At 52.6% G+C, this 21,853-nt stretch overlaps 1 protein-coding gene across 2 annotated transcripts; it reads left to right on the forward strand.

Moving 5' to 3' along the window:
- The first annotated feature begins 1,421 nt into the window (after positions 1–1,421).
- Positions 1,422–20,153, forward strand: HDAC6 (histone deacetylase 6). Of its 2 annotated transcripts, none has more exons than XM_079727341.1 (28): positions 1,422–1,526; positions 1,629–1,757; positions 1,893–1,981; positions 3,911–3,995; positions 4,084–4,124; positions 4,856–4,952; positions 5,099–5,196; positions 6,187–6,291; positions 6,416–6,484; positions 11,625–11,751; positions 11,848–11,913; positions 12,005–12,064; positions 12,143–12,232; positions 12,533–12,639; positions 12,729–12,796; positions 13,036–13,207; positions 13,302–13,430; positions 13,602–13,770; positions 14,081–14,214; positions 14,748–14,816; positions 14,926–15,118; positions 16,614–16,763; positions 18,087–18,261; positions 18,372–18,838; positions 18,922–19,026; positions 19,160–19,306; positions 19,404–19,536; positions 19,741–20,153. In XM_079727341.1, exons 1-28 carry the CDS (start codon positions 1,434–1,436, stop codon positions 19,884–19,886), a joined length of 3,513 nt encoding a protein of 1,170 aa, XP_079583467.1. In that variant the 5' UTR covers positions 1,422–1,433; the 3' UTR covers positions 19,887–20,153. The 2 variants fall into 2 exon arrangements, with proteins under 2 accessions (XP_079583467.1, XP_079583468.1); XM_079727342.1 differs by having other exon boundaries at positions 19,404–19,532.
- The last annotated feature ends 1,700 nt before the right edge of the window (positions 20,154–21,853 follow it).

The following is a 21,853-nucleotide window of genomic DNA, read 5'->3' on the forward strand; positions in this document are numbered from 1 at the left end:
AATGCCTGTCACATATTACTTGCTATCATCACCGTTATTTGGCTCTACTAAGACTCCTTCCGCTCCACCATTCATTTTCACGGCGGAATATTAGTAGCTATCATTTGGTGAGTGCTTCCTGTGTACCACCTTAGTGAATATGAACTCAGAAAATCCTCACATTTATTAACATCACCACTCCCATTTTGGCCGCCACCAGCCTTGTCCACTTCCCACCGCGCTCCAGGCCCACCCTCACTACGTCATCACGGCGCGTCGCGCGGGAAGCCACTGGGAGGAGAGAAGACGCCCCTTCCTAACGGCCTTGCTTGCTTGCTTGCACTCTTGAGTTAATCGTACGGTACAGTTGGCGCTGGTCCGGAGGGCTCCTAAGGTAACTGGACAGGGACGGAGGGACGGCGGCCACGGCCGCCAGGACGACAGCGGCGGTGGTTGGGAGAGGGGCGAGTCTGACCCCGAGCACATCGTCCAGCCGTTGGCGCGCGCTTCGTACAGGCGCAGCACGGCCTGCGTCGCCAGCTCTCGGGCAGACCCGCAGTTTGTGAGTTCGTGGGAGGTGTGGCCCGCACGGGGGGCGCGGCCTTGCGGCAAGACCCCCAGTGTGGGAGGGATTGGGGCGGACTGTAGAGAACCCCGGCCCAACGGAGAAGAGGGCGCTCGGGGAATTTTGAGGCGTCAGCCAAAGGCGGAGTTTGAGAAAGGGGCTGCGCCCGCGTCGACGGTGGGGGCGGGAAGGGGGAGGGGCTAGCGGGAGGTGGCTCGGAACTGGGTGGAGGGGCTTGGTGAAGCGTTAGGGATTGGGCCTGGGTAGGGGGTGGAGCCTGGTGGGAGGAAAGGGGCAGTCCCCTGAGGAGCTGGGCTTGTTGAAATGTGAGGGGCGGGATCTAGCCAAGTAGAAGGTGCCGGTCGGGCCCGATAAGGGGTGGAGTTAAGTGGATCGTTAAGGGTGGAGTCGGGGCCCTGGCTGGGTCTGGCTGAGTGAATGAGTGGGTGATTATCCCGGGAGATTGGCTGGAATGCTCAGGTTTGAGAAGGGGTGGGGTCTGGGCGAGGCTTTGAGGAATGAAAGGGTCTGGGAATGGGGCTTGATAGAGTGGAAGGGGCGGTGATTAGCTGGAAAGGGCAGGCTCTAGAACGGACTGAACCAGGGGGTTAATTGCTCTGTGAAAGGGCAAGACTTTGAAAGGAGAAAGAATAGTGTTAAAGGGGTGGAACCTAGTGGAATGGGCGGGACCAGGTAGAATGGAGGGAGAGAGCCTTGAGAGGCAGAGTTTAGAAGGTGGTGTGGAATAGATAGCAAAAGGGATAGAGACTAGCGTAGGGGGCGGGGCCTGGGAAGGGCTGGGATGTAGGGTTTTCAGGGCGTTGGGCCCCTTCAGAGTCACCTCCACCCCACCCCCCAGAAACGCTTCAAGGGTGAAGTCTCCCCAGCCATGACCTCCACCGGCCAGGATTCCACCACAACCAGACAGCGAAGGAGTAGGCACAATCCGCATCCAGCCCCCCACGACTCCAGCATCACCTCGGTGAGGCCCCAGACCTCGGTGAGGCCCCAGACCTGCCCTGATGAGGGGGATGGGGAGCAGCGGGCTGTGCGTTGGACTCTGACCCTTCTCTCTGTTTGGCAGAAGCGAGGTGTTAAAAAGGGTGCCGTACTCCGCTCCAGCCCCAATCTAGCGGAGGTAAAGAAGAAAGGCAGAATGAAGAAGCTTAGTCAAGCAGCCGAGCAAGACCTAGTCGTGGGGCTGCAAGGGCTGGTGAGAGGGGCCTGGCCGCAACTTAACCTCCTGTGACAATCAAAACCCTGAGCTTCTCCATCCTGGACAGTGTGGGATGCTCCCTCCGACTCAGGCCCTCAGTGCATCAGTCTCTCCCATTTTTTTTCCTTGCAGGATCTGAACCGGGAGGCCAGGACACTGTCTGGCACTGGCTTGGTGTTCGATGAGCAGCTAAATGAATTCCACTGCCTCTGGGATGACAGGTGAGGCTGGCTCCTCCAGGTCATACCCAAGCCATACAAAGACATACACTTAGAGCCCATTAGAAGAACGAATCCTTTCTTACTCTAGCCTAGAGACCGGAAGCAGATGATTTAGGGAGATGGGGCTCAGGCTTGAATGGGTTGTTTTCATTTAGCCAACAAACATTTATTGAGTGCCTTCTGTGTGCTGGAGATGGTGATACAAATGTGTCAGACAAGACAGGGAGCTGACAGGTGAGTAGGAGAGCAGGTCCCTAAACCGCCATCAGCAGTGTGAGGTGTTTAATGAAGGAGGACCTAAGACCAGAGCTTTCAAGAGTGTTTAATAGAGGACCCTAGACTAGCATCCAGGGTTCCCAGAAGGATTCCTTGAAGAAGGGATGTTTGTGCTGAAATGGAAGAATTACACTTCCCATTCAGTCACACATTACAATCCATCAGCAAATTCTTTTGGCCCTATGTTTGAAATGTATTCAGTATCTGACCTTTCCTCACCGCCTCCACTGCCACCACCATCATCACTCACCTAGACTTGCAGAGGCCTCCCTGTTTCCACCCTCACCCCTTCTGCCTGTTCTTCACACAACAGCCTAAAAAAATATGTACGAGATGATATTCTCTCTTAAAGTCCTTCAAGGGCACGGTGTTGCCCTGAAGGTAAAGTTCAAATTCTTCATCCTGGCCTCTAAGGTTCCACATGATCTGGCTCCATATCACCATGGTGACCTCGTCAGCCAATCCTCCCCCTCATTCGCTTCACTTCACTTCACACACACTGATCCCCTTGCTGTTCTTCCAACATGCCAGGCACTCTCTCATCTCAGGCCCTTACCCTGGCCAATCCCTTTTCCAGAGATTCATTTCCACCTTCTCGTCTCCTAGTTAACATTCACATCTCAAGGAGACCCTCTGAGAGGGCTTTGCCTAGCCACTCCGCTTCCCCCACACCTGAGCATCAAGATATTCCTAGCCCATGCCACTGTTTGTCCATTATTGTACTTATGTGTTTACTAGTTTAGTATCTATCTCCCCTGTCCCAGTGGAAGACTCAGGATGGCAAAAGACTTCATTATTGAATACATATCTACCATCTCCTGAGGCGCTAGGGACAGGCAGTACACAAAATACACAAAACTCCTGCCTTTGTGGAGATTACATTTTAGAGGAGGGAGACAGATAGTAAACAAGGAAAAAGCAAGTGATAAAGTGTGTTAGAGAAGTGCTGTGGAGAAACACTGAAGCGGGAGGGGAAGTAGCAGAAAGTGCAGTGGAGGGGACTCTTCAGTTTTAAATACGATGATCAAGGAGAGCCTTACTATCTGAGCAGGGATCTGAAGGAGGTGAGGGAGTGAGCTATGGAAACATCGGGGAGAAGATTGTCCTGGGCAGGAAGAAGAGCTAGCGGAAACGTACTTGGTTTGATTGAGGAACAGGGAGAAGCCCAGTGTAGGAGAAGCAGTGAGTGAGGGGGAGAGCAGTAGGAGATAGGGGTCAAAGAGGGGATGGCGCAGGTCGTCAAGGGCCTTCTGGGGCATGGGGAGGACTTTGGCTTTTACCCTGAGTGAGCTGGGAGCCAGGAGAAGTTTCTGAGTAGAGAAGGGACGTGACCTGATTTGAGTTTTAACCAGTGTCTGGGCTGCTGTGCAGAGAAAGGACTGTTGGGGGAGCAAGGGCAGAAGCTGGGAGGCCAGCTGAGTGCAATAGCCCAGGCGAGAGGTTATGGTAGCAGCAGTGGGGGTGATGGGAGAGGGCCAGGCTCTGCATATATCATGAGAACGGAGACCAACAGGCGCCAGGGATGACTCCAAAGTTTCATGCATCGGCAGCTGTGGAAGGGCAGATGGGGAAGATGTGCAGAAGCAGATGTGGTGCTCACCAGTGTCATATATATCTGTATCTATATCTGTATTTGTATCTCTGTCAACCCAGCTTCCCTGAAGGCCCTGAGCGGCTCCATGCCATCAAGGAGCAGCTGATCCAGGAGGGCCTCCTGGATCGCTGTGTGTCCTTTCAGGTGAGTCCCCCAGCCGACATCCTGGGCAGAGGGAAGCAGCTGGTGGGACAGCCAGAGCCTTAGCCCTTTATTCCTCGTGTCTCCCCAGGCCCGATTCGCCGAAAAGGAGGAGCTGATGTTGGTTCACAGGTGAAGGCTTGGGGGCCTTGTAGGGATCGGGAGGAGGCTGCCCTGGGCCAACCAGGGCAGGCCAGATGCTTTGGGAAGGAATGTCATGGGCTCTGTGGTCTTGGGCAAGTCACTGAGCCTCTCTGAATCTCAGTGGCATTGCCTGTAACTTGGGGGCTAGTAAACATGAGCTCCTCAGGAGGGCTTGATATGTGTCAGGTGCTTAGAATGGTGCCTGACATATCATCAGTCCCTGATGAGCTCTTTTTGTTATTGTAATCTGATGTGTAAACAGATGATGGATATGTGGACAGAGTGATCAAGGGGTTCCCCCAGGGGGCTGAAGGAACCCAGAGTAAGAGGCCCGATGTGGTATGGCTCAAGGAAAGTTAGTGTGGCAGAGCGGGTATCTGAGCTGAGCTTTAAGAGGAGAAAAAGAATGAGTCCCATGAAGCAGAAGGCTGAGGAAAGGGAGATGCAGACAGCTGGAACTGTCTGGTCAAAGACCTGGAGGTAGGATTGGATGTGGCCAGAGCAGAGGGCAAGGGTTGTTACTGGAAATGAGGCAGGCTGGGGAAGAAGCAGGGAAGGTATCCTACATCCCAGCTATTCCCTGGATTGACAATTGAGGAGGCCTGACTTGTCCAGGGGTTTGGTGCGTGGAGGACTCAGCTGGGAAGGGGATAGGGCCCTGGCTCAGGGCCAGGGAGGGAGGCGGGCCCCTGAATCCCATCCCCCATCTATGTACCCAGTCTAGAATACATTGATCTGATGGAGACGACCCAGTACATGAATGAGGGGGAACTCCGTGTCCTAGCAGATACCTATGACTCAGTTTATCTGCATCCGGTATGGATGAGAACTGTGAGGGCAGAGGGTGGTGGCAATCCCGGGGTCCCCCATCCCCACATCCACCCCACCTTGGAGGGGGGCAGCTGAGTGGACAGGGCTGCTGTCTCCCTCACTCCCTCTCTGGCTCCCCACTGTCTCTCCAGAACTCATACATCTGCGCCTGCCTGGCCTCAGGCTCCGTCCTCAGGCTGGTGGATGCAGTCCTGGGGGCTGAGATCCGGAATGGCATGGCGATAATCAGGTAGGACCCACTAGCATAAGGCTTTTTCACTTTGCAAAAAATTCCTTTCTCAAATGTAAAAGGTAATGGTATGGGAAGTATATTCACATGGTTCAAGAATCAAATGTTAAAAAAGGTTGGGGGTCAGGTACAAGTAAAAGTCCTCCCCACCCCCGTCTCCAGACACCTGATTCCTCTCCTGGAGGCAGTTGCTGTCACCAACGACTCTTGTGTCCTCCCAGAAATAGTCTGTGCCATTCATGGAATAAATACCATATTTTGTTGATTCTAAGATGTATATTTTTTTCATATTTGAAACATCTTGAAATCCAGATGCATCCTATAAACAATGGTGTCTCAGAATTCCTTTGGCAACATTTTCTGCTTTGTTATTGGCACGTAAAATCACAGTACATCTTCTCATCACTGGCATCCCAGAAGTGATGAAATGCAGAAGACGTAGCTTTTCTCCCACCTCCCCTTTTTTAGCCACAAATTATGGTAGCACTCGACACACTCCCTGTATCATGCGTTTTTCACTTATATATCTTGGAAAGCTTTTCTCTTAACAGTGTATAGCCTAGACCCATGTAGAACGCCATTATACAAATGCACAGTAAGTTAACCTGCCTGCTACCACTGGGCATTTTGGTTCTCTCCAATCATTTGCTGTTTCCAAAAAATGCTGCACCAAATATCATCCATTTATAAACATGTTATTTCACCCTTTTTGTTATATAGGTTGTGGACTAAGTCCCCAGGAGCGGAAGGACTTGGTATGAGGGTGTATGCATTGATAATTTTAATGAGCATTATCAAATTTCCTTCAGAGAGAGAAGAGTAGACTGGGGGTGAGGATCTGAGGGACCCAATTACTCAGTTCCTGGCAGATGTGCAGGCATCGGCACTGGGGGAGTTGGTGGTCCAGGATTAGAGAGCAGGGAAGAGTCCATCTCTGAAGAGTAGGACCCCTCACCACCATCAATCTGTGGCCTTCCCTGCCCTTCCCAGGCCTCCTGGACACCACGCCCAGCACAGTCTTATGGACGGGTATTGCATGTTCAACCACGTGGCTGTGGCTGCCCGCTATGCTCAACAGAAGCATGACATTCAGAGGTCAGCAGCAAGCAGCAGGGTGGGTGTAATGAGGGTGGCGCAGGGTTGGGTATCTTGGTCTGGGCACTTCCCCCAGATGCTCCTTGATCTTCTTACATAGTGCCCCCCTCTCTCCCACTCACAGGGTCCTTATCGTGGATTGGGATGTGCACCATGGTCAAGGAACACAGTTCACCTTTGACCAAGACCCCAGGTATGCCCGGAGTACCACCCTAGATGCTAGACTCCCAGCCACCCGCCACCTTTACAGGCGCAGCCAGAAGGGGCCCAGGAGGGAAGGGGAAGCATTCACATTTGTTGGGCCTGCCCTGGCAACAGGCTCGGTACTGCCCTCTGCGTGTCTGCTGTCTCTTAATTCCACTCTGAGGCAGGGGCTGTTGGGTTCCCCATTTTACAGATCAGGGAGCTGAGGCTTACAGGTTAAGAGGTCATAGAAGAAGTTGAGGAGACGAGATTTGAGCCCACAAATGTTTGGAGATCTCATTCACCAATTTATCCTGGAGCTGGAGTGAACCTCAAATTACTACTTTAGGTTTTCCGATTATGACAATACTGCAAATTTTATTTCTTTAGAAAATTAAAGGGAGTTAGTTCCCTGGCATCCTAGTGGTTAGGATTCTGGCCTTTAACTGCCTCTGCCAGGGTTCAACCCCTGGTCGGGGAACTGCGATCCCGTAAGCCACATGGCATGGCCAAAAAACAAACAAAACAACTAAATATCGAAATGTCTAAAGCAGTGAGTCTCCTGTAATTCCTATCACCTCAAAAGTAACTGTTGATAGTTACAGAATTTTTCCTGTAGATGTACGAATATTCATCATTATCATTATTATTATTAACATACTACCACTACATTTTCTTCAACAACTTGCTTTTTGCATTTAACAGCATGGTGTGGACACCTCTCCATGTTAGTGCCTCTGAAAAGCATCTCGTTCTTTATAAGAGCTGTACAGTGTTCCATTGTGTGGCTATACCTTTGGTCATTTAACCCCAGGACGTTTATAGGTCTTCCCAGTCTTTGCTATACAGATAATTCTACAGTGAATAGTCTTGTAAATATATAATTTTATACTCCTCTGAGTATATCTGTAGGATGAATTTCCAATTCGTCAGAGGGTCACTGTGCTTGAAAGTCTAGAATCTAGTGCCAGACTTCCCTCCAGAAAGAGAACCACCTTACCCTTCCTGCAGAAAGTGATTGAGCCCATCCTTGTCAGTAGGGGACACTACTAAACAGTTGTTGTTTTATCCAGCCTTTTATTGAATTGACTGCATAAATTCCACTTTTTCCCGTGGTTCCTGAGCTCCTGTGGCCCATTATCTAATCTAGGTTGGTTGTTCTCCAGACATTGCTTCATTATTTTCCACCATTCAGTGTTGCTGACAGATGTCTAGATGTCAGTCTGATTTTCTTTTTTTTTCTTTTTTTAATCTTTATTGGAGTGTAATTGCTTTACAATGGTGTGTTATTTTCTGCTTTATAACAAAGTGAATCAGTTATACACATGTTCCCATATCTCTTCCCTCTTGCGTCTCCCTCCCTCCCACCCTCCCTATCCCACCCCTCTAGGAGGTCACAAAGCACCGAGCTGATCTCCCTGTGCTATGCGGCTGCTTCCCACTAGCTATCTATTTTACGTTTGGTAGTGTATATATGTCCATGCCACCCTCTCGCTTTGTCACAGCTTACCCTTCCCCCTCCCCATATCCTCAAGTCCATTCTCTAGTAGGTCTGTGTCTTTATTCCCGTCTTACCCCTAGGTTCTTCATGACATTTTTTTCCTTAAATTCCATATATGTGTTAGCATACGGTATTTGTCTTTCTCTTTCTGACTTACTTCACTCTGTATGACAGACTCTAGGTCCATCCACCTCATTACAAATAGCTCAATTTCGTTTCTTTTTATGGTTGAGTAATATTCCATTGTATATATGTGCCACATCTTCTTTATCCATTCATCCGATGATGGACACTTAGGTTGTTTCCATCTCCAGGCTATTGTAAATAGAGCTGCAATGAACATTTTTGTACATGACTCTTTTTTTTTTTTTTTTTTTGTGGTACGCGGGCCTCTCACTGTTGTGGCCTCTCCCGTTGCGGAGCACAGGCTCCGGACGCGCAGGCTCAGTGGCCATGGCTCACGGGCCCAGCTGCTCCGCGGCATGTGGGATCCTCCCAGACCGGGGCACGAACCCGTGTCCCCTGCATCGGCAGGCGGACTCTCAACCACTGCGCCACCAGGGAAGCCCCATGACTCTTTTTGAATTATGGTTTTCTCAGGGTATATGCCCAGTAGTGGGATTGCTGGGTCATATGGTAGTGCTATTTGTAGTTTTTTAAGGAACCTCCATACTGTTCTCCATAGTGGCTGTACCAATTCACATTCCCACCAGCAGTGCAAGAGTGTTCCCTTTTCTCCACACCCTCTCCAGCATTTATTGTTTCTAGATTTTTTGATGATGGCCATTCTGACTGGTGTGAGATGATATCTCATTGTAGTTTTGATTTGCATTTCTCTAATGATTAATGATGTTGAGCATTCTTTCATGTGTTTGTTGGCAGTCTGTATATCTTCTTTGGAGAAATGTCTGTTTAGGTCTTCTGCCCATTTTTGGATTGGGTTGTTTGTTTTTTTTTTGTTATTGAGCTGCATTTTCCTCTCTGGAAGGTTTTAGGTTCTTCTCATTATCCCTGGCGTTGTGAATTTTCACCCTGCCCCTCATTCTGCTTACCAGTGGTAGATATTTTATATCTGAAGACTCATGCCTTTCTTAGATCCTCAGAAGTTTTCTTCTATTAGATTGTTGATGATTTCTTCTACTGTGTCCTCTCTGGTCTCTCTGTTAGTCAGATGTTAGACTTCCTGGGTTGATCCTCTGTGTCTCTTATTTTTTATCTCATGTCTTCTGTCTCTTTTTTCCTTTTGCTCAGTGTCCTGGGAGATTTCCTCAACTTTACCTTCCATTCCTTCTTTTAAGCTTCAAGAGCACTTTCTTCCTCTCTGTGTTTATGCTCTACTAAGCTTTAGTTTAGTTGTTTTCCTTGTCTTCATAATAGTATTTTAAGGGCTATCCAATTTGTCTCCAGCCAGGACCCTCCTGATGGAGTTAAGAGATTGAGAGATGGGGAGCTGGGAGATTGAAGGTCATGGATAGATTTTTTTTTATTTATACATTCTTATTCATAAAGAAGAATGCATTGAATATATTCACAATTCTTCATATCTATGCACATAGTCATATATCCACAAAATAACACAGCTATTGCCTCCAATGCACTTTTAAAACAAAAAGGAATGATTAATGATATTAAGGAATTCTTGTTATTATGCCTAAGAAAATTAGCAAGAATTCATTTAGTAAACTAAAGCTTAGTAGTTAAAAGGAACAAGTAAATTTAGTGAGTTGGTTATTCAGTGAATTGGCTATTCAGAATTGATTTTGTGAGCATTGACCTGGATCTGTGCTTGACTTCTCCAGAAGGGAAACCTCAGATTGTCTTGGGTGACTTCCCAACCTGTTCAGCATTGGAGAGGGCCTGCTGGGGCCCTTGGAGCCTCAGACTACTTTCCAGAGATGTGTTGAAGTCTCTAATTGTCTGACATCCTTTCTCCCACTCTCTGTCTTCCTGGGTTGATACTTGTTTAAAATTCCTTTACTGTCTTTTGACTAGGATTGTAGGAGAATGAGGAGGTAAACCTGTGCTATCAGTCCACCATTCTTTTTTTTTTTTTTAAAGAAGATGTTGGGGGTAGGAGTTTAGTAATTTATTTATTTATTTTTGCTGTGTTGGGTCTTCGTTTCTGTACGAGGGCTTTCTCTAGTTGTGACAAGCGGGGGCCACTCTTCATCGCGGTACGCGGGCCTCTGACTATCGCGGCCTCTCTTGTTGCAGAGCACAGGCTCCAGACGCGCAGGCTCAGTAGTTGTGGCTCACGGGCCTAGTTGCTCCGCGGCATATGGGATCCTCCCAGACCAGGGCTCGAACCCGTGTCCCCTGCATTAGCAGGCAGATTCTCAAGCACTGTGCCACCAGGGAAGCCCAGTCCACCATTCTTTTACTGGAAGTCGGTTGAACTTATTTTAAAATCTCCTTCTATTTGCTTTATAAACTTAATTTCCTTGGGTGTTAGTTCTTCTGTTTGTTGACTTTGGTGGCTCTCTTGTGGGGTGGACTTTCTTCAGATCTTTTCTTTATTCCTATCTTGCCCGATGATAATATTTATGTTCTACTGTATGTTTATCTGTTAGAGTCAAAAGTAAAACAGTCATCCCCCATCTCCTCAAGACCAGAGCTTTCACATGGTCTTTATTCCCCAATTCCAAAAATCCTTGTATACCAATTGCATTTAATTTCACAACTATATTATCAACATTTATTAAAATGTGACTGTTAAGTTTGTCTAGATTTATTGCTTACCACTGTTTCTTGCATTTCCCTAAAAAAGGAAAAAATGCTGCCTTAAGTCCTTTCTGGAACAAGGCAGGGAGTGGATGAACAGATGGATGGAAGGATGGATGAGAGATATTCATTTTGATCGCCTCAGTCAGAATCAAGCCCTCCTACTTGGCTTACTATCAGAACATATACCATTGTGTCTTTTCAGTATCTGTTCTGTGTCAGCCCCCCTCACTGCTCTGAGTGCTCAGTTTCTCACCTAGAAAATAGAAGAAATAGTAGAGGTAGCCTGTAAGGTATTGGAGACAAGGAATTGCCCCCTCACTGGCCTCATGGAGCCCCAGCCAGCATCCCCACTCCAGCTTCACATACAGAACCGAGTCCCACCCCTCCTAACCCCTAGGCCCCGAGTCTCCCCACTTCCTTCAGGGAAAATACTAAGCTCCCTAGCCTTGCCTGGTGTTCTTTTCAGCCTTAGCTGGCTCCTGCCAGCTAAGAGCCTCATGCCTCTGTGGACCTCCAGTGTCACAGGGTTTTTCCTGCTGGTGGGTGGGCAGGCATGATCTAGAGTCCCCCACGGGGTCAGGAGCCCTAGGGGGTGGGATAGACTTGATAGCTCTCAGGGTCTCAGAGCTAGAACTGGGTGGGCACTGAGAGGGGCAGCAGTGTTTGCTGAGGGAGCAATTTCAGTAAGAGAGCAAATGAATGAGTGAGTGAGGTAATGGATGAATAAATGGAAGAATTAATGGATGAGAGGCTGAAGAAGCCGGCAACTGAATGGAAGAATGAATGAATATATGAATTAAAGAATTCATGGGGAAATTAATGAGAGAATGAATGAATGGTTGAGTCAACTGTGGTAGCTGTGGGTTGGGGGTTTCTGGGGGTACTGATTCCTCAGCCCCCACCTCTTTTTTTTCTCTGCCTCTAGCGTCCTCTATTTCTCCATCCACCGCTACGAGCAGGGTCGGTTCTGGCCCCACCTTACAGCCTCCAACTGGTCCACCACAGGTTTTGGCCAAGGCCAGGGATACACCATCAATGTGCCTTGGAACCAGGTCGGTATCTTCCCACCCTTTGCCCCCAAAATGAGGCCCACCCCTGACCTTCAGGGCAGATGGCAGGATGTCCCCATCATGCCTCCCTGTCTGCAGGTGGGGATGCGAGATGCCGACTACATCGCTGCTTTCCTGCACGTCCTGCTGCCAGTTTCCCTTGAGGTCCTGGGGGTCTGGGGTGTGTTGGGGCAGAGGCGATGTTGAGGGAAGGGCTGTGAGGGCAGGTGGCCTCATGTAGTTCCTTCCCTCTCAGTTCCAGCCCCAGCTGGTCCTGGTAGCTGCTGGATTTGATGCCCTCCAAGGGGACCCCAAGGTAAGGCAGGTGCACTGGGATGGCAGGAGGGCAGAAGGGGGCTGCACGGAGCAGGGCTGACCCTCCACGTCCCTCCAGGGCGAGATGGCCGCCACTCCGGCAGGGTTCGCCCAGCTAACCCACCTGCTCATGGGTCTGGCAGGAGGCAAGCTGATCCTCTCACTGGAGGTGAGTGACTCACTTCGTCTCTCAGTCCGTGGATCCTGGAAGACGTAAGAACAACTTTCAGTCCTGTCCCAGCAATTCCACTTACTAGCTGGACAACCTCTCCTAAGTCACTCAGCTTCCCTGTGCCTCTGCTTTCCTTATGTAAAATGGGCATTATAATTGTAGTCATCACCCCATAATACTGTCCAGCACGTGAAATGAAGTCAGCCTTCAAATGCCCTGTTGCTTGACAACACCCTACTCGTCTCTGGTAACATCTGGCTCTTTCCTGCTGTCCCTCATGTGAACTCCTTCTCCCAGGGTGGCTACAACCTCCGCTCCCTGGCTGAGGGCGTCAGTGCCTCGCTCCACACCCTTCTGGGAGACCCTTGCCCCGTGCTGGAGTTCCCTGGCGCCCCTTGCCCGAGGTGAGCCCGCGTGGAGGAGGGGAGAAGTAGGCCCCTCATTGCCCACTCAGGGGCCAGTTGGTCACATTTTCCTCTCCCTTGCCCTCCAGTGCCCAGGCGTCGATCTCCTGTGCCCTGGAAGCCCTTGAGCCCTTCTGGGAGGTCTTTGTGAGATCAGGTAGTTGGCAGGGAGTGCACTGGGTGGGGGGTTGGGCAGGGAAGGAGCTGTGGGAGGAGACTCTTCCAGACCCCACTCTGACTTTCCTCGCCGCCTTGATGGGGGAGGGTCGGGCCCTCTCTCTCACTGGGCCCTTGTTTCAGGCCTCCCACCCCTTTTTAGGTTTGGGTAAACTGAGTTCCAGAGTATTAAGGGGATCCAGGGTGGGGGAGTAGGGTGAATGTGGCCTCCCCATGCAGCTGAGACCCTGGAGGAGGAGGACACTGTGGAGGGGGACGATGTGGAGGAGAAGGAGAAGGAGGGACCGTGGCAGCCCCCTGAGCTCCCAGTCCTGACGTGGCCGGTGCTGCAGGCTCGCACAGGGCTGGTCTATGACCCACAGATGATGGATCACTACAACTTGTGGGACAAGTATGCAGTCGAGAGAGCCGGGCTAAGTGGGAGGAGGGGAGGGAGCCCCCACTTCAAGCGCACTAAGCCCTGCCTCCGATTCCCCCACTCCTAGCCACCACCCCGAGACGCCTCAGCGCATCAAGCGTATCATGCACCACCTGGAGGAGCTGGGTCTTGCCAGGCGCTGTCTCGCCCTACCGGCACGTCCAGCCACGGACGCTGAGCTGCTCGCCTGCCACAGGTCAGACCCCTGTGGCCGGGTTGGGATGGGGCCTCAGAGCACGCAAGCCACCCTGGGGGCTGGAGTCTGGGCTTGCCTCTGTTACATGGAGCTGCTGCGAGACACAGGAGAGGACGTGGAGGAGACAGAGTCACCTGGGTGTCCCCTTGAGTGCCCCCTCTGTGCCTCCAGTGCTGAGCACGTGGATCGTCTGCGGGCCACGGAGAAGATGAAGACCCGGGAGCTGCACCGCGAGGGCGACAGCTATGACTCCATCTACATCTGCCCCAGCACCTTCACCTGTGCGCAGCTGGCTGCTGGCGCCGCCTGCCGCCTGGTGGAGGCTGTGCTGGCGGGAGAGGTGCCTGCACTTCGGGGAGGGGACCTTGGGCTCCAGGAGAGGAAGGCCTGGGGGTGGAGGGTGGGGAAAGAGGCGGCTCTGAGAGGTGGGCCAGGCCTGAGGAAAGGAGGCATGCAATGGGAGGAGATCCCAGCTCACCAGAGGCCTGGCTCCTGGGGAAGTGCACCCAGCGGGATGGGGGCTACAGGCATGGGGGCCCCTAGCAGCTGGTGGAATAGTAGAGGGACAGGAGAGATGGAAGAGGAGAGGAAAGGGAAGGGAAAGCGGGGAGGGTGGGTGGTCTAATCTTTGTTCCCTGCCCCTCCCCCAGGTTTTGAATGGCATTGCTGTGGTACGTCCCCCCGGCCACCATGCAGAGCGGGATGCCGCTTGCGGTTTCTGCTTTTTCAACTCTGTGGCTGTGGCTGCTCGCCATGCCCAGGCCGTCAGTGGGCGTGCGCTGCGGTGAGGGCTCCCTGCCCCCACTGCCTGGTGCTTATGCAGCAGGCCCCATAGTGCAGCCCCCAAAGTTACCCTGAACCACCCAAGGGTCCAACTGCCCAGCACTTCCAGAAAAGGACCAAGGATCTAGCCTCTCAGTGCTTACCCAGATAGTATCCCCAGATTGCAGCACCCAGGTGCTTATAAAACAGAATCCAAGGTCCCCTTCCCCAGAATTTCTGTCCCCTGATGACTATCCCAACAGAACTCAGGGTCTGGCCTCTGGTGCTTCCTTCAAAAGACCCACGATCTAGCCCCTGGCACTTACCCACACAAGGCCCAGGATCTGGCCCTGAGCACTTACTCGGGCCCACAGTAAAGCCCTTAGGACTCTGATAGGACCCACAAGCCTGCCACCCAGTGCTTTCCCCAGGGACCCAGGGTCCCCCCATCTACAATAAATGCCCCTGCATACAGACTCCAGGAGTCTAGTCCCTGCCCTCCCCCAGGGGGCAAGTGTCCCAGGGTAACTGAGAAGCTGTCCCCTCCCTCCTCAGGATCCTGATCGTGGACTGGGACGTCCATCATGGTAATGGAACTCAGCACATATTTGAGGAGGACCCCAGGTGAGGGGCTGTGGCAGGGGGTGGGGTGTGGTCAGGGAGGTGGGCGGGCCATGCCTCGTGGGTGCCTCGCTAACCAGGCACATCCCTCCTTCCCACCATGTTCCTGCAGCGTGCTGTACATTTCTCTGCACCGCTATGATCGTGGCACCTTCTTTCCTATGGGCGACGAGGGTGCCAGCAGCCAGATAGGTCAGGCTGCAGGCACGGGCTTCACCGTCAACGTGGCCTGGAATGGGCCCCGCTTGGGTGATGCCGACTACCTGGCTGCCTGGCATCGTCTGGTGCTTCCTATTGCCTATGAGGTATGATTTAGGACGCACGTGACAAGACTGTGTGGGTGGCAGCAGGCGTGCATGTGTCCGACGTCTCAGTGACTGATCCCGTGAGAGGACCTGCAGGTGGCTGCTGTGATGGCTTTGGGGGAGGGGATGTGACTCTGATGGCCTTTGGTTATGTTTGTACAGTGGCTGTATGTGACTGCCTTCTGTGTGTAACTGTGAGGACTTGGGAGTGTGCGGGGGTGGTCTTGCCTGGGGATGTGCCTGGCTGTGTACCTGTCCTGTGTGTACACCATCACTAGTGCCTATCTGTGTGTGATGGTGGCCCCATGTGACTGCCATCTCTGTGGAACTGCACGTGCCAGGTGGGGAGGGGTTCGAGCACGTGTGAAACTCTGCGCAGGGAGCTATTTGTCACTACCGCTGCTCTGTGTGATGGGTGTGATGTTGTACGTCATTGCACATTGCTCTCTCTGACAGCCAGCGTGTGACTTTCTGCATGTGGAAGGCTGTGTGTGACAGTCATCTCTCTCTCCTATGGCCTATATACATTTCCCTGACTCTGTGTGAGTGGCTGTAGGTAACTGCCTCCTCCGTATGTAAACTGTGTGTATGTGTGGCAAATCATGTGTACATGACTAACTCTGAGGGTGGATGAACATGAGTGCCATCTCTGTGACCTCTGTGCAGACATGCGTGTTCAGATGTGTATGTGTGTCTGTGCACAGTTGGCTGTGACTATCTCTGTGTGTGTGTAACTCTATGAAATAGTGTGTGTGTGACCATGTGCAAGTGACCACCTCCTGTGGGTGCAACAGCACATGTGACTATTGTGACTGTGGTGGTGGCATGTGTATGATTGTGTTTGTGCAGGGGTAGCTGTGGATTACTGTTCCCTCTGAGAAACTGTGTGTGTGTGTGTGACTAGTACCATGTATAGTCTGGTCTGTGTGAGACTGTCTGATTGTGTGTGGGTGTATGTGACTGTATGTGACCATCTTCTGTGTGTGGCACTTGTGTTGTCATCTTCTGTGATGGAAACGTGTGCACCTCTCTTTGGTGCCATGTGTATAAAACCCTGTGTTGTGCCCATGTGTCCCATGTCTGACCCAGGGAGGGGAGTGTGTGCCTCTTGGTCTCACCCTTGGGTGTGTATGTGAGGACATATCTCTCCATCTCATGTCACTGTCTCTTGACATGAGTCTCCACACCTCACAACTCTGCTTCATGACCCTGTCTATCTGTTTCTCACATCTCCATATCTCTGTATCTCGGGTCTCTAAATCTGTGTCTGATGTATCTACGTCTCTGAATCTCTCTTGTGTCTCCATGTCCTCCCCTCCCTATTTTCAGGGCTCTGGTCTTGTGTCTCCCGGGCTGCAGGTCCCATGTCTCCATCTCTCTGACTTGCATTGCCATGTCTTCGTTTGTCCTTGTCTGTGTCTCTGGGTCTCCCTGAACTGCTGCCTCCCCATGCCCCCACCCTCATGCTCACGTGTCTCTTCTCTCCCTGCCTCAGTTTAACCCGGAACTGGTGCTGGTCTCAGCTGGCTTCGATGCTGCCCTGGGGGACCCACTGGGTAGCTGCCAGGTGTCGCCTGAGGGCTATGCCCACCTCACCCACCTGCTGATGGGCCTGGCCAATGGCCGCATTATCCTTATCCTAGAGGTAGCTGTCTCGGTCCCTCTTCCTGTGGTGGGAGGGTGGTCGGGGAGACTTGGGTGTCCCCACCTGGGGTTGTGGGCACACACTGGGCATTAGTAATAACACCAGCATTAGCAACTTTAATTGAGCACTCACTATGTGCAAGACACTCTTCTTGGCACTTTACGTGCATTATTAATGCATTTACTTAACAAAGTAGCCTTGTGAGGTAAGGTCTACTGACCTCATCATTTTCCTCTCTCAAGATCAGGGAAACTGAGGTACAGAGAGCTGTGGTGACTAGCCGGAGGTCACACATTTAATAATGGCAGAGCCAGGCCTTGAACCCAGGCAGCCTGGCTCCAGTCTTTGCTTTTTACCTCTACTTGAACTACCTCCAACAAAATCCTGAGACAAAGGAAATTCACTGACCTTTTGTAAAGCACTCAGTGCCCCCACCCCCTGTGCCTCAGTTTCCTTGTCTGTAAGGTGTGGCTGGCTAATCATGGAGGGGTGCCTGGCACATGGTAAGCCCTGTACAAGAGCTGTGGCTTCTTATGGTTATGCGTTGTTCGTACATGAGTTTAACCCACTCAGCAACCTTCTGTGCTGTCATTTGTACTCCTTCACAGATGAGGACAATAAGTCACAGAGAGATTAATTGGCTGGTAAGATGTCCCACTGTGTGCCCAGGCCTGCCTGTGGTGGAGCAGGGTGGTGGACTCTTTCCTCAGGTAGCCCAGGTTCCACCCTCAGTGCTGCCTCTTACCAGCTGTTAAGACCTCAGACAAGTCATCTAACCACTGTGAGCCGCAGTTACTTTATCTGGAAAAAGAGCAGAGACTGGGGTTCCTGTAGAGTGCGAGAAAAGAGGGTTCCCATACCGGGTCAGGGTAGAGATTCACGTAGAGAGAAAGACCAGTTGTTCCTGTACCAGGGCAGGGCAGGGCCTTCTCTGTGGGTGGGGCCAGAGGTTCCCATACTATGAAGGCAGGTTCCCGCACCGATTCAGCACATGTGGTTGTGAGGATTCAGTGCTTAGAATAGGGTCTAGCACACAGCAAGCACTTAGTGAACGTCAGCGCTTACTAATGTTGCCATCAGTACTGTCCTTCTTGTGGTTATTATTATCTTGCACTTTACGTCACAATTCTATCCCCCTCAACGACCACCTCACACAGTGGGTGCTGTCCATCTGACAGATGTGGGTTCTACTTACTTGTCCCCAGTACCTACCCTCCAGACTTGCAGGACCCCAAGGGGAGATTGGGAGGCAGGACATCTCATCTCCCAAATTCCCTGAGGACGCCCCCATCATACCTTTCCCTCCTCTTTTCCTTAACAAAGGGTGGTTATAACCTGACATCCATCTCGGAGTCCATGGCCGCCTGCACCCACTCCCTCCTTGGGGACCCGCCACCCCTGCTGACCCTGCTGCGGCCCCCACTGTCAGGGGCCCTGGCCTCGATCACCGAGACCATCCAAGTCCATCGCAGATACTGGTGCAGTTTGCGGCTCACAAGTGAGTGGGTGAGGGGAACTGCGGGCAGTGGGGGCTCAGGGGAGGGCAGGGATTAGAGGCAGGAGAAGGGGTAGCACCCTCACTCAAGGATCTCCCTTCCGTGGTTCCAGAGGTCAGAGATAAAGAGGGACCCTCCAGTTCTAAGTTGATCACCAAGAAGGCACCCCAGCCAGCCAATCCTGGGTCAGCCAAGGGGATGACCATGCCAGAAGGGAACATTCTGGAGACAGGCACGGGGAAGGCCACCTCAGCAACATCTGTGAAAGAGTCCACTCCAGGCCAGACTACATCAGAGACAGCTGTGATGGAGTTCACTCAGGACCAGTCATCAGAGACAGCCATGGGAGGAGCTGCTGCGCTGAACCAGGCCACCTCAGAGGCAGCCACAGGGGATGTCACGCTGGACCAGACCACCTCGGAGGAGGCTGTGGGGGGAGCTGAGCTGATCCAAACCCCTCCAGCCTCATGCACTGACAATCAGACTCCTCCAGCGTCACCCATGCAAGGAGCCACAACCCAGATATCCCCCAGTAAGCTGACTGGAAATCTCAGGACCTTGGAACTAGACAAGGCACAGGTAAGGCCCACCACACCCAGGTAGGGGAAAGAAGGGACAAGAATCAGGCCTCCCGGATACATCTCTTATCTCTGTGTGTATAGGAACCCCCAGAAGAGGAGGAGCTACTAGGAGAGGCAGCTGGAGGTCAGGACATGAATGAGTCAGTACTGATGCAGGTCACTGGAGACCATGCTGACACTGACCAAGTGAGCTCTGGGAGAGGCTAGAACAGTGGCTTCCTTCTCATGCCCGTTTGTGCCTCCACGTAGGAGCATGGGCTATAGGAACATATAATGGGGAGGTGGAGTCCCTACCTTACTCAGTTTCACCCACCCCCAGGCCATGTTTTATCCTGTAACACCACTGCCCTGGTGTCCCCATTTGGTGGCAGTATGCCCCGTACCTGAAGCAGGCCTGGATGTGACCCAACCTTGTCAGGACTGTGGAGCACTCCAGGAGAACTGGGTGTGTCTGTCTTGCTACCAGGTATGCAGCCGAGGAGAGGGATAGGGTGGAGGTTGGCCCAGGAGCAAACCACAGGTGGGTGCTGATTCCCCACCCAATGCTCACTCCCCAACCTCAGGTCTACTGCAGTCGTTACATCAATGCCCATATGCTCCAACACCATGAAGGCTCGGGACACCCGCTGGTACTCAGCTACGCCGACCTGTCTACCTGGTGTTACCACTGTCAAGACTACGTTCACCACGAGGTGGGCCCTGGGCAGACCCTCTAATGTGTACACACTCACTCACACTGCCCCCCCACACCTTTTGTGATTGCCTAAGGGGCGAATGGAGACCCTTCTGCATGTGGGATAGGCCAAGAGACAGGGCGGTTGAGGGCTGGAGTGGGGGTAGCCTCCTGGCTGAGGTGGAGGGGTGCTCACTCTTACCTCCCCTCTCTTGCCTCCTCCTCAGGCTCTCCTAGCTGTGAAGAACATCGCCCAGCAGAACAAGTTTGGGGAGAACACGCCCCACTCACACTAAATCCCAGAGTGTGCTCCTCTTCACCTTCTGAGACCCAAGATAGACCAGCCTTAGTCCATCCCAAGCTATACCTTTGATGAGGGGGTAGCCTCACTCCATCCCATCCTGAAGACCCTTTACAACTCCCCCAGGGTGCTGACTTAAGTGTATATATTTGTAAGAGGACTGTGATCAGTTACAGATCTCCCACTGCCTGCTCAAGGGACTCCATCTGCTCTGCCCCAGAAGGCAAGGGGAGCAGCTCAGTGACGCCAAGAGGGGGCTGATATAAAGATGATACTTTGGAGGGAAGGGGGATCGACTGGCAGGTATGGCGGGGCTGCATATGTAATAAAGTACAAGCTATTACAAAACCTGGAGAAAGCTTTTAATCTTGAGTGGGTAAAGAAGCCCACCTTCCCGGCCAACAGGGCTGATGAGTAATGAAGGAATGAGGGTGTGGGTCTTTATCAGGTCAACCCCCTGCTCATCCAAAAACTAACTGGAAATAGAGCAAGCAGCTTGACTGGCTCCACAAGAGATTAAATGGTGGGAATCTGCGAAAAAATGAGCTCCTGCCTTAGAAATAGGAGCCGCACAGCCAGTCCCAGCTACACCCTGGGCTGGGAAGGCAAGAAAACGATCATGAAGTGTCTTCATTAGGCCTCAGTCTCCCCATCTGTCTTTGTCTTGATTGGGGGGTGGGGGGTCCAGGTTTAACACACTTGGATTTGGCGGTCAGGGGTAGCTTCCTGGGGGAAGGAGTGTCTACCACTGACCAAGGGTGGGGAATTGTGGGATAATTTTAGGGTTTGATTTCTCCCACATAATAAGAATTGCTTCGGCAACTCAAAGGAGTCTGGGTTGAGGTTTCCTGGACTTTTCTTCACGGCCACCCTCTGGTCATCACCCAAGATGACCACCAGAGCCCCGCCCAGTCAAGAAGAGGAGAATGGGAAAGGGGGAGGGTCCGCTCAGCCACCCTCTGTGAAGGAGCATTGTGGTGGCCCCCGCCCCACAACTCCTGCTTACATTTTATGGGTCAGAATTGTGTCACATGACTGCCATAGCTGCAAGGGAGTCTACGAAATTGTGTAGCTTGGAACACATCCACCTCAAATCAGGTTCTCTCCGCCTTTACAAAATAACCCCTCCTCTGCAACTCTCTCCCTCCAGGACCGGACGCAACTCTCCCATGCTACCAAAAAGCCCGCTTGAGGCAGCACAAGCTCCAGGGCCTTAGGCCCTCACAAAACATTTGGCAAAGAGTCTGGACATTCAGGTCAAAAATCTGACACCCCCCCCCACGCAGTAAAAACACGAAATCACGTCCCAGATGGGGATAAGGTAAGGAACAGGTGCAGCGGGATGCACGGGGCACACAGCGGAGGTCAGCGCTCAGAGCGCACCCCAAGAAGACCTCCTTTGCGCACACTCGCCTGGCGGGCAGTGACCCAGCACTCACCCCGGGGCGGGGGACGGGTGAGCTGCGGAGGGGCCCGAGGGCAGCTGGCTGCGCATGCGCACTCCCTCCCCGCCCATTCCCCACCTCGCCCCATACCCCCCGCTGGAACGAACATCTCCTTCCCTGTCAGTCCTGTCAGAGCAGCGGAGGGTTCGGGTCCCAGCGCCACCGGCCATCCCGGGACACAGGTGAGCCGGGCCGCCCAGGCCCCCCCCCTCCCCGGCACCGACCTGAGAGGTCCTTCCACTTAGGGCTGTGGGGGTATGGCCGAGGTCGGGTGTCGGGGACCCTCCCCTGTTCCCTCCCATCCTCAGGGGCCAGCAACCCCGGGCCGCCTTTGTGAGGACGGACCTGGGTGAGGGTGTGGGCGCCGAGCAGGGAGCCGGGAGCTGAGCGGGGAGGTCCAGGCCGAGCACGGGGTAACGGCTTCGGGGTGAAACTGGGGGTCCCCCCTCCCAGCCCCACGCTGGCCAGCCGCCCGGGCTTAGGGGATACGTGTACGGGGCCCGGGCCAGCCTGGAAGCGGGTGGGACTGCGCTTGGGGGGGCGCCCCCGCTCCCCTCAGGTCAGCGAGGTGACACAAAGGAAGGGGTACGGGCG

Source organism: Hyperoodon ampullatus, assembly GCF_949752795.1.
Source record: "Hyperoodon ampullatus genome assembly, chromosome: X".
NCBI classification, from domain to species: domain Eukaryota; kingdom Metazoa; phylum Chordata; class Mammalia; order Artiodactyla; family Ziphiidae; genus Hyperoodon; species Hyperoodon ampullatus.